At 38.6% G+C, this 11,996-nt stretch overlaps 2 protein-coding genes across 2 annotated transcripts; both read right to left on the bottom strand.

Annotated features, from left to right (window-relative positions):
- Window positions 1-3,164: 3,164 nt before the first annotated feature.
- On the bottom strand, window positions 3,165-5,288 carry mrps2 (mitochondrial ribosomal protein S2). Its single transcript, XM_072454536.1, has 4 exons — window positions 5,194-5,288; window positions 5,026-5,115; window positions 4,821-4,941; window positions 3,165-3,727 (listed from the first exon to the last, which is right to left on the bottom strand). Exons 1-4 carry the CDS (start codon window positions 5,216-5,218, stop codon window positions 3,181-3,183), a joined length of 783 nt encoding a protein of 260 aa, XP_072310637.1. The 5' UTR covers window positions 5,219-5,288; the 3' UTR covers window positions 3,165-3,180.
- A 425-nt stretch (window positions 5,289-5,713) lies between these two features.
- Window positions 5,714-11,420, bottom strand: ppp1r26 (protein phosphatase 1, regulatory subunit 26). The gene is made up of 5 exons (XM_072454535.1): window positions 11,205-11,420; window positions 6,955-10,118; window positions 6,160-6,274; window positions 6,002-6,084; window positions 5,714-5,928 (listed from the first exon to the last, which is right to left on the bottom strand). Exons 2-5 carry the CDS (start codon window positions 10,062-10,064, stop codon window positions 5,898-5,900), a joined length of 3,339 nt encoding a protein of 1,112 aa, XP_072310636.1. The 5' UTR covers window positions 10,065-10,118; window positions 11,205-11,420; the 3' UTR covers window positions 5,714-5,897.
- Window positions 11,421-11,996: the final 576 nt, after the last annotated feature.

The following is an 11,996-nucleotide window of genomic DNA, read 5'->3' as shown; positions in this document are numbered from 1 at the left end:
GGCCAAGTCAATTATTGCCTTTGTTTCCTCAGTGTATGTTGTTCTTTACAGCCAGCAGAAACCTCTAAAAAAAAGAAAGAAAGTTACAGATAAGTATATTAAGACATGCTTAAGAATTTTATTCTTTTTCCTTCCCATTGCAAATTAATTTGTATCTGGCCCGGTTCCATACCCAAAGTACACTAAACAGGAGAATTGGGCCATCGTGAGCCAGTTACTTTCTGCCCACTAGTGCACAACTGTTGACACAGATGTCAAAGCTGCATCTCATGGGGCAATACAACTATTATTTAAGGATTTCTACGTCACATGTTTTTTTTACACCTTAATATAAGGAATGTGCTCTTCTGGCCACTCAACACAGTGGTGACCACAAGTGGTGAACCTGTAAAGTGAAAAGGCAGACATTACAGCTTCAATGAAACCAATTTCCCCAAATCACCAAATCTTGATTATTAAACACATTTATATAAAAGTGTAAACAATTTTTAAATAAAATCACAAAACAAACTAGCATTTATCTTAAGTATGCCTAGTAAGACCTTGTCTGAGATATAAACTAATAGGCCCTTTTCACGAAACCGATCGGCTAGTTCCAGTTGTTTTAAAGTGTGGAGCTCCACTTCCTGCTTCATTAAATCCTTATGGGAAATTAGCCAAGTCTAGCTAAAATAAATCAATAATTAATTAACATAAAGTGGAGAGCTAGTTACAGATGAATAATCACTGACAGCATGTTGAGACATGTATGTACCATGTAAATATGTCACTGGAGAAAACCAGATATGTGTTTATAAAATTAATTAACTTAAATGTAAAACAAATAAATTTGATAAAAGTACATAGAATGCAAAGTAGAGTGTGTTATTATTGAGTACATTTATTGTATGTTAGCTTTAGCTTAGAATCAAAATAAGTCACATTTGTAAACATATAGATTTCCTCAGGTGTAGTACTAACATGATACGTAAATGTCTTAACATGCTGCCTGTGATTATCCATCTGTAACTGGCACTTCGCTATGTGTTAATTAATATTGATTCATTTTAGCAATACTCTGATAATTCCCCATAGGGAATGAAAAGAGCAGGAATTAGAGTTACGTAGTTTTCCATGGCAATCATCTCCTTAGATAGTAAACAATATTATTATTACAAAGGAATACATATATAAATACATAGCTTAACAAAGACCTGAAAATAAAGTAGATCAAATACATAAAAGACCAGACAAAACCAAATAGAGGGGAAATGAACAAATACCATAAGTAATGTGAAAGAAGAATTTGTGGATTTACTTGCTTTTTTGTCCAGTTTTTGTCCCGTGGCGAGTGTAGTGATATGTCTTTCCATTTTAATTATGAATTCTTGCATGCAAGGTGGTTTTACCATTTACATTTGTGTATATATTTTGCATGGATAATGAACTGACTATATTTGAGGTCATTCAAATACACAATGGGTGAACTGATTATTACCAAATAAAACCTCTCTTTACAATTTTGACTGTCTCTGATTTGACAACTTTATTGAAAAGTGCTTCTATTTCGAACCAGAGAAAGCATAAAATATAAAAAAACAAATGACAAATGGATTTGTCAACTGAGTTACAAAATGTGCATAGTGAATCTATGTCCCTATTTAATCCGTTTACGCTTCTTCAGGCGTAGATTCTATGTATTAGTTTGAAAGATACTTGCCACTGTTTATTACCCATGCATTATTTCTGACATTGCATAAATGCTTTTTCAATCAAATATAACATTCCATCGATATTTGGCTATAATTGGTGCTTTTCTTATGAGAAATTCATATTTTCTGTTCACATTATTGAAATCTCTAGTAAAAGACGAAGGTCACAGACTCCACTGTGAGCGAGACAGGCAGCAGGGTGAGTAGATTAGGTAGTATAGCATATAGTGTATTCTTTTTCAGTTATTTAAGAAATTTTATTTTTCTGTAAAAATTATTGAAGATTATACAGTTTTCCATTGAGTTACTCGAAATACGTCATGGTTGTACCAATTCTGTAAATATATACTTTTGTGTACATTTTAAGTATTGATTGTACCATATAAAACATTTTTGTGAAGAAAAAATCCCCTTATTTACAATCCATTACATTAGAATTTATAATATTCAGACAACGTATGGTATTGAGGTGGTATAGCAAGTTCCAAGACTGATCATCCCTAAACCTACCTCACTGCTGGAATTATAATGCTGTTTGTTCTTCCAGAAAAAATTAAAACCAATACATTTAAAAATAGGGGTTGGAACATCCAGTACCATCGCTCGGCAGATGAGCCGTGACAGACCTTGGCCTTTTGCCAGAAGAATGCGTCCATGAGAGGTCTATGGGTAATATTGACCCCGACAATAGATCCATGCATCTACATTACACTGTACGACGCAACAGCGCCATCTACAGTCCGGCAGTGACGGTGCAGGCTGTCTGGGCCCGGGAGTGGTGTGGGAGTAAATCACGTCTGAATTTAATCTCTAGCCAAATTCGAAACTGTGATAACGTTGCAAAGTATTGTAATTTTGCTCGTGGTTTTGGACTATTTTATTAAAAAGTCTAGGCGGCGCAAAACCAAACCTGTTGTAGCGAACATGGAAGTAGGTCAAGCAAGTTTAGCTCATAGCAGATTATCAGCCACGGACTGTTTTTGCAAATGTGGTATCGTGTTAGTCAAAAGAGGTGCTCACCCTTCTACTTTTGGTCATAGAAGAATCACAAGCAGGGTCCGTGCCATCACGGGGTAAACTATAAATGGAAAAACACCAATCGCGATCTGACAGCGGCAACTACGGGAAGTCACAAAGGCCAAATTAGAATTCGTATTAGCGGTATGTAATAAAGCGCAAACGTAGTGAGTTTTTGCACAATTGGGAATACAATCAGAAACACAGGAAATGCTTCCTTTATTTTATTATACATTATATGCATTGTTTTGTGACGCATCAATACATGATTGTGTCCCCATTCAGGAAAGGGAACTCTTGTCATATTTCTTATTGACTTTAAAATTTATTGCAGTTTTAACAATATCATAAATTCAACCTAGACAAATACATTTGAAAGTTGGCAGTAAAAAAAAACAACGAAGTAATGACAAACCCAAGACAGTGTGATTTTTTTTCCGTACAAGATATACCAGAAAGACCTGAAATAATGTCACGAGTTTACGATGGAGGGTGTCATCAAGCCATGAAGGAGATCCATTTGCCGTCTTTTGTCCTTTGCACGGTTGATTGTCATCTTGAATAAGCGGCAGTACATCTCCATGGCAACTGGGGTGTCATCATTACCTGGGATGGGGTATGTGATCAATGATGGGTTGCAGTTAGAATCCACAACACCAATAGTGGGAATATTCATTTTAGCTGCATCTCGGATCCCCACATGAGTCTGAAACACATTGTTGAGAGTAGAGAAAAAGATCATGAGGTCTGGGAGGCGGACTCCAGAGCCATACTGGACAGGGGCGTTGGTAAGTAGCCCGCCTTGCCAGTATCTTGTATGGGCGTACTCTCCACATTCCTTGGCAGTTTTCTCTACCAAGTGGACAAATTGACGTCTTCGACTGACAAAAAGTATAATACCGCTCCTGTATGCAATGTGTGCTGTAAAGTTAAGTGCTTGTTGAAGATGCTCCATAGTTTGGTCCAGATTAATAATATCTTGCTCTAAACGGCTTCCATACAGATAAGGCTCCATGAGTCTGCAAAAAAAAAAAAAAGGAAATGTAGATTCAATAATGTCAAAACAATAACAGTTCCACCACACTTTTTTCTCTTCTTGCCACTGACCAGCACTCTGTTGTAATCGCACTTACAGTCGAGCGGGAACTTTTTAGTGGAGAATGAGGGAAAAGTCTGGCCGCTAAAATATGCAATAAAGTACATTGTCCAAAGTTCATGTGACCAACAAGTCAACACTGCACAGATTCCCTGGGCGGCCTGAAAATGACATTTTGGTCTGTAGAACTTATTTGCTCTTGAGGTCGGCAGCCCTATGTTCACTAACACAACCGGAAGAAGCATCACATTGGATCGTGGTGTTAAATGTTATAAAATGCACTTCATTGGCTTAAAGTGCAAAAGGCTGGCTAGTAAAGTACTTATTTCACTAAAAGGGAATTTAAGAGTCTACAAAAATTGTGCCCAATTTTACAATTTTTCTATGCGTTTGTAATTGTACTTCCTGGTTGGACATGGGCAGCAGACCTAGGAACCATATTGTAAACAAGGGCAAACATCCATATAAAATACACAATAGTTAGTTAATCAATTTGAGAATGACAATAGGGTACTTTGTTAAATTATTGTTTAAACTATGTGTGTAAATTGTCATTGCATTTTCGATGAGATTCCATTTTCAGTTTTCCGTCGTAAACTGCCACTTGACTTTTGTAAAACTATGATAAATATTCACCACTGGTGCACACCAATCAATGTATTAATTAGGAGGGAAAAAAACATACTAAGTAAGCTAATACTAAGTACTTCGGCCATGGGGCTGACTGTCACCTTTAACCTGGGCCATCATGATCATTCACTCACACGCAGACATAATAGATTATGTGTCTTCCCAATAATACAACAATATTATTATTATTATTATTCATAGCAAGGAACAAACCACAAACCCTCTGGTAAGAGACAAACGCTCTTCCAAATGAGCTGCTGCGTGTCGCATGTTATAGGCTGCACGTCTTTGTCCCAACACACAGAGATACGGTAATTGCACGTATAGGTGCAATTAAGATTAGTAATAGAGCTTACATAAATCTCCTTAAATAAATATACTGATACCTGTGTCTACATCCTTTCTTGTGGCCGAGATGTACTCTGGCATCGAACAAGTCTTTTAGGGTAAAGAGTTCTGATACACGGAAAAAATCTGGCTTGTCAAGGGGTAGGTTCATGACTTTATCTGCAAACATAGTTACAAATACACACAAAACTGTTAAACATCAATTATAAACTGTAACGTTACTTGCATAGTGCCATAACTTACCAGTTACATCGTCATGTGGAGGTTGTAGTGTTTTTATAGACGCTGCTGTTGAATAATGGGGTCCGCGTGCTGAAACTGACCTCCAAAGGCCTATAAGACGACACATAAACACGTCATACAATAGCAGTGTTTCTGGAGGTTATATTATGTTATTAAAAATGTCTTTACCTCTCATCAGAGCCCGAGTTGCCATGCTGTTTAGCTGTGCGGAAGGTCAGCACAGCCGCGCATGCGCAGTGTCAGCCTTCTATTACCCGTGCCGTCAAGCAACTGCTTTTGTCGTGACTGCGCAATACATTCTCGTCAAGTGTTATGAAATGTATTAAGATGGGAATACGGTGCTATTTTGTTGACGCAATTGACTCCCAAACTCACACTGTGCTATTTTTGTTGTCATACGAGTTACGGTGCGATGAACGGATATGTTTACCTGCCTACTCTGTGTAAGGGCTACGAGACCAATGGCACTGTGACTTTAGCGCTGCTTAATTTAAAGTTAGAGGCATTTCCCACTAACGATCAAGACGACTCACGAACTATCGGAACTATTTTTAAAAAATCGTGCCAAAAAATGCAGTGTAAGCCCAGCTTTAGGGTCATGTTGCAAACAATTTTAATTCCTTTAGTCAATTTTGAACAAAAAATAAAAAATCACGTATGTACAGAACACACAATCGTTACAAACAGCAAGGGAATTTAATTAAGAGAAAATGAAACATTGTATCATTCCATGCTGGAAAATGCACATGCATTGTAAATCAAAAACAGAAATATGAACATTCAATGTATGAACAGGTTATAGACAAACTGTGAACTTAAAACAGTGTATGAACATTTAAAGTGGTTTCAAACTTTTTGGGGAGTAACCATCTTTATATTTGAAGACTTGTTGCATCGTTTTTCCTGGAAAAGATTCACATTAGAAGGATTACATCACACTTCAGACCACAAAATGTGTAACCTTATATTGGCCTACCTCTGTACAGGAACAAACTGAAGCTTTCTCTTAACATGCTGAACTGACTGTTGTAAATTTCCACTTCTCCAAGAAACCATTTCCTAGTGATTGTAGTTTATAGATCTTAATATTTATGATCAGGCTAAAGTTGAAGGCTAAGCAGTGTATGAATATACCTTTGTGTATGTGTTATCCATGCACCTCCTGCTGAATCTTTCACTTCTCTCGTCACTTGTAAGAGCTATGCAGGGTTTGAATGTGAAGCCAGGGTCAATGGCACTTGATAAAGACCTGAGCAAGCAGAGCAAGGAACACCATCAGTCCACTTCCACATAAACAAGATAGACATTCACATTACAAAACAGATCTTTATTATACACTTTTTATTACGCAGATGCAAGATTTTTTTTTTTTAAATCTGAAAAAGTAAAACAAGGAACAAACACAAAAAGCACGTACAAAATATTTACAAAATGCACAGCATGTTCAGTACGTTTTATAAACAAAAATAAATATATTTTTACATATCAATTTCAAAAAACAGTTTCCTTGACACTTTAAGATTTACAGCAAGCCTAAAATGAGCTGGATTAAATGTGGCCTCTGTGGGAATTAAAAGTGTTGCAGAGTAACATTGTAAAGGTGGCATCTTTCTACTTTATTCAAATTATTCCGTGAACTGAGAGCATTCTGAAAGTAACGTAATTGGAGGTGACAAATTTATGATATTCAAGGCAAGCATCCCGCATCTTTATTAATCATTATTTGGATAAGCCATTAATTCCTTACAAAAATATTTCTAACCTGCTGCTGTTGTGTTTATTGCAAAGATAAAAATATGAGAGTCATTAAGAGGTTGGCTTATGTTCAAATGTTCTCTGAAGATTTGTGATGTTTTAATGGACATTCCTTACTCTTAGCAACACCTATTGACAGGTAAACACATCAACCACAAACCTGGCTATACTTACAATGTGGAAAGGCCCTGTTTCTTCTCTTGATTGCTCTGGTTTCCTGACTCATAATCTGCCTCATCTATAAAGTTCTCCTCTTTAAGATTTGGACATACTTTCTCCTCCATCTTTCCGCTTTTTCTTTCGCTATTATTAGCCGTTTGCAAATCTTGACATTGCTTGCCCTCACTTCTGTCCTTGCTTCGGACTTGTACATGGTTGGTCCTATTGGTTTCAAGTTCGACATACACACTTTTGTCTTTAGAGATATGCACCATGCTTTTAGTTTCTCCCTCAATGGTGAATTGTGAACTGCGGCCGGAAGCAAGAGCTTGTGTAAAGGGCCCTGGATGCTGTCTAGCAGGTGACAAAAGGCTCAAAGCATGGGGGTGAAAGCCGGCCTCAGTATTGCGGGGAAAAGACGCAGTGATCGCCTTTGCAGAAGACCAGACAGGATTTTGTACTTTGAAGTTCTGAACACTTTGATAAGGCCTTTTTGTTAAAGTCGTTTCATTCATTTTGGATGAGGTCACCTGGAATGGCGTTCGTATTTTTGTATCAGTAATGGGTAATCCCAGGCTTTGGCGCCATTTAATAGATGCAGATTGAGAAGCAGTGAGATTCGAATTTAGAACCGATTGTCCTTCTTTTGGTTGACTAGTGCCCTGGATGTTCCCACTACACAGTTTTGGAGTCCTTGGTGCATCAGTAGCAGCTCCGGCACCATCGGCAGGCTCTAACAAACTCTGGCTGCAGGTTGGGCTGGAGGGGGAGTGCGACTGTGCAGCTGCAAGGGAGTTTCTTAGAGTTAAATGTTGAGAAGACAAAAATAGCTGTTTCTTTTCAGGTCGTTTGTTTTCAGTAAGAGGTCTGTTTTCAGCAGATTGTCTGGGTAGAAGAATGTTTTTACTTGGAATTTCAGCCAGCTGATTTTCCTGTTGAACATCCTCAGCTTGAATTTCAGCACACATTGGTGAAACACCATTTGTTGATACAGTCTTGGGTTTAATGTGTTCTGCAGTCGCAACCTTGGCTTTTTCAGCGAGAAACTTTCTAATCTCTAATTCAATGCTGTCATCACTATCCACAGAACTGTCTTCATCCTTTATAGCTTCAGTCTGTGTTGAGACGGTCAAATCACTACATTTATAAGATTCACTTTCTTCTTTTATAACATATTCTTGGCTTGTGTTGCACAGCTTTTGGGAAATGTCATCTTTGGGCAATGTAGAATAACTCAATTCATAATTTGCCTTTCCTGACTGTTTCAAACAACTTTGTTTGAGATGATCCAGTTTTGCCTTTTTGGACAGAGAAACAGATCCTTGCAGTTCCTTTTTAATGCATTTCTCTGGTTTCCGCTTCAAGTCTCTTGTCTTTTTCTTTAACTTCTTTTTTGTTTTGAGGAGATCTTTTATAGCCAGGTCAAGGTCTTCATCACTGTCAAGCGAGCTACTTTTGTCCCCGCTTTGTTCTTTTTTTTCTAATTTAGATGTTGGACTTGCTGGAGGTGTTGATTCATCATTGCTGTCTGCTACACACATTGTGTCTTTGACATTACTCAAAGCTGACATAAGTTTTTCAGCCTTGTGTTTCCTCTTTTTTGTTAAAGACAACCTCCCAGGTTTCTCTGCATCTGTTGTTTTTACAGCTTCACTTTCATTTTTACTTGGCTCAGGAGCTGCTGCAGAGCCGAGTGTCTGTTTTTGCATTTGGGCTTTATGCTCAAGAAATATCCTTATTTCTTGCTCAATGCCATCTTCGCTGTCAATGGAGCTGTCATCACTTTCATCTTCCAGTTTAATGTCAGGAAGTGAAGAAAGTGCACAAGTTCCCACTGAAGAGGCGTTGCTGCGACTTGGAGACTGTTGAAATGCTCCAGGCATAACAGTTTTAGAGATGTCCAATATTGCCTCAGCACACATGAGCTCTACTGTTGTTGTATTAGTCTTTGGAGGAGTGGCGGGACCCTTGAAACGTTCAACTTTAAAGGAGTGTAGTACATTTCCTTTAGTGCAGTCTAAAAGTGTATTGCCCGGTATGCTAACAGATAGCACTTCCTTCTTCATTTTATTCCTTTTCTTTCTCAGCTTGCGTTTCTTTATGGTTCCTGTGCTTGGTACATGGTGTCCCTTTGTTGTGCATTTACTGACAGGTGTTTTTTCCTTGTTTAAAAAGGGTTTTAGGATGCTTTTCTTCTTGAGTTGCTCAAGCTGGTAGTGGCGGATAGCCTCTTCAATGCCATCATCACTAGTTGAATCAGAATCTTCACTTAAAGTATGCAGCTTTTGAGTCTCCGTTTTGTATTGCTGATTCTTCTCTATCTGATACTTCTGAATAGCTTCTTCAATCCCATCATCACTGCTAGAATCAGTATCTTCATCTGGATGTTTTCTCAATTTTATAAGACCACTTAAATATGTTGATGGCTGGTTAGTCTGACTTATCGGCAAGTCATTCATTTTGCTTGGAGGTTTGCTTGATTCTTGCTTTGTGGATGAGCTTTCAGTAATGGAAGCCTTGTGTTTGATGTATTTTTTAATCGGATATGTTGTGGGCGTAATTGACTTTGCAACAATTACATTTTCTGGTAACTCTTTGTTTGTAGTCAAAAATGCACAACTACCAGAATTAGGTTGAGATATGCCAGGAATAGGAGAGGGACTTCTGGGGATTTTTGAAGGCTGGGAATCATCTGGGCATGTTTCGACCTTCGGTTTAGGACCATCCTTTTCTTTCAGATATTCAAGTATAGCCTCTTCAATTCCTCTGTCAACAGAATCATCACTGTCTGAATCATGGCTATTGTTACAGATTGAAGGGCTGATTTGTTGGGCTTTGGAGTTGGCCCCAACAAAAGACCCCATTGCTACCGCATAGACTTGAGGATGTCCTTCTTGTCCAGATAGCCCTTTTCTCTCGTTTTCATCTCCCATCTCTGTGGACTGAGTGCTCCGTAGGCTCTCAATGATCATTTGGACTTTGTCTGAGATAGGTGTGCCTCTGGTGGACAAGTCACTGTCTGAGTCATTGAGGCAAAGTGGAAGGCTATAGCCTCCTGGTGTGCCACATGTTCTCCACTCTGTGTGCGGCGTCACTGCAACAGGAGGTACGTTCATTAGGAACATTCTAGTGAAGGTGGATCAGAGTTGTGGCCTCCATTCATAATCACATCATTGAATCTGGTGGGAAACATAAACAACTAATCAGTCACAAAAAACAGTAATCAGTCACAAAAAACCCATACATCTTTAACTCTGTAGGGCTGGGACAAATGATTATTTTAGTAGTTGACAAATCAATTCTTCAATAACTAGTCAAACAATGATGTGTATCATCAAGGTGTTTTAAATAAATTATCAACTAAAAACGTTAAAGCTTATATATTTATATAATATTTAAGTTAAAAGAAATCTCCTAAAATATTACATTTTCATATGCATTGAAGCAGTTTAGTAGAAAACAAAAGTAAGAAAATTAGGAGAAATATAAGGACAATGAGGCTGTTTATAATGCAAACACTAAACGAAATCACATTCAAACGCTTCAAACGCCAGTGTCACCAAACCCCGGTTAAACACGTGGGTAAACTCCACAGATGAAGAGACAAAACTCAACCTGATCTGATAAATTAAACATTCCAATTTTGATGTAAAACGTCAGGGTGTAAACCGACCGCCATGCTTTTAACAGACAAAAAGCTAAAATGTCAAAGTTAGCCACGTAATGACAACTTTTGATATAAATCATGGGTTTAAAGTAAATAAAGTTGTATCACGCATAGCGTTTTGAACGCCAGTCTATAAATGACATAACTCAGTGTCTCATGGCTGGTTTTGACTCCATTGTGCTCGCTAACGCAGCACACGGCTACATGGAGCATCACGGCGGCCTGCCTCGCTCCTCATGCGGCGCGGACTGCACTGAAGCCCGGCATGCAGCGCTAGGAGACTCCGCAGAATCAAACAACTACCGGCCATGGAAGTCAAAAAACGTCGGTATGTGCACACTATCAAGACAATACGCAAGTCAATGTCACATGAAGCTCAAAATAGAACCCTTTAGTTAATTTAATGGGAGTGGGGCTTGAATGAAGTAAACAACGAAGGCGTTTGCGGGTCTCGGTGACTTGAAAGACGGAGGCGGGCCTCCAGGCTGCTGCAGCCCGGCATTTTCTCTGCCACTGAGCCTTTGTATTCAACTCGATTTTTAGCGTTAGCCTTTTCTTCTAGTCGCACGCAGAGACAATATTTATCACTTCCTCCTACCTGCTCACAACACGAAACGACTGCTGCGGTGATTTGCGTTCATATTTGTGATGGTCGGAGTGTTTGGCGCGGTCGTCGTGATGTTCGGGCGCTCTCGTCTGCTCTCCGCGCTCCGCTCTCTCCAGCAGACTGCAGGCGGACAGAGGGAGCCTTAACCCGGCTCCAGCTGGGCATGGACCTGAGCCTACACCGCTCCCACCGACAGGCGTGTGGAGTACATACAGCTGGGGTTTTCTATTCCTCCTCAACTTTTAATGTCATCGTTTAATGTGTTGTAGAAGTTTAATCTGCATTTATACTGGTTTAATTGCGATCACATTATTGATTGTGGACCACTTTTGGAGTATTTATTATCAGTAAATTAACCCAGTCCAAACCTTTCTTGTAATCCATCCAAAACAATTTGTCTACTGCACATCATTCTACAAGTAGACTATATAAACTCAACTAACTAAGACTATGACCATTTTGTATCATCTTGACTTTCATTTAATTGACTGTCAGTTTGTCCCAGGGCAGCTGTGGCTACAGTTGTAGCTTATCACCATCGAGTGTGGAGTGTATGAATAATGTAAAATTAAGCGTCTTTGAGTGTCCAAAAAGTGCTATATAAATATGATGCGTTATTATTATTATTACTAAACAAGCTTAAACTAATTTCATTGTATTTCAGTAGGCTAGCATTGGCCTTCTACAACCCATAATCAGTTTTAAGACAAGTGGTGGTAAAAGAAAATAAGTGTAGGTCTCTAAACTACATTAGAAAGAAACATATCATTCTTAAACTAGTCT

This window comes from Eucyclogobius newberryi, unplaced genomic scaffold (genome assembly GCF_026437365.1).
Source record: "Eucyclogobius newberryi isolate DKJ021-1_F unplaced genomic scaffold, fEucNew1.0.hap1 SCAF_2, whole genome shotgun sequence".
Lineage (NCBI taxonomy): Eukaryota > Metazoa > Chordata > Actinopteri > Gobiiformes > Gobiidae > Eucyclogobius > Eucyclogobius newberryi.
This window is presented reverse-complemented; position numbering and strand designations above follow the sequence as displayed.

Bases quoted from the DNA above. Each gene is read 5' to 3' on its own strand.
- mrps2 (XM_072454536.1), bottom strand. From the start codon at position 5,218: ATGGCAACTCGGGCTCTGATGAGAG. The intron at 4,942-5,025 runs GTAAGTTATGGC...CTATGTTTGCAG, and splicing joins TCCACATGACGATGTAACTG to ATAAAGTCATGAACCTACCC. The intron at 3,728-4,820 runs GTATCAGTATAT...TTTTTTTTGCAG, and splicing joins AAGAAAGGATGTAGACACAG to ACTCATGGAGCCTTATCTGT.
- ppp1r26 (XM_072454535.1), bottom strand. From the start codon at position 10,064: ATGTTCCTAATGAACGTACCTCCTGTTGCAGTGACGCCGCACACAGAG. The intron at 6,085-6,159 runs GTATATTCATAC...TACAATCACTAG, and splicing joins TGGATAACACATACACAAAG to GAAATGGTTTCTTGGAGAAG. The intron at 5,929-6,001 runs GTAGGCCAATAT...AATCTTTTCCAG, and splicing joins CAGTTTGTTCCTGTACAGAG to GAAAAACGATGCAACAAGTC.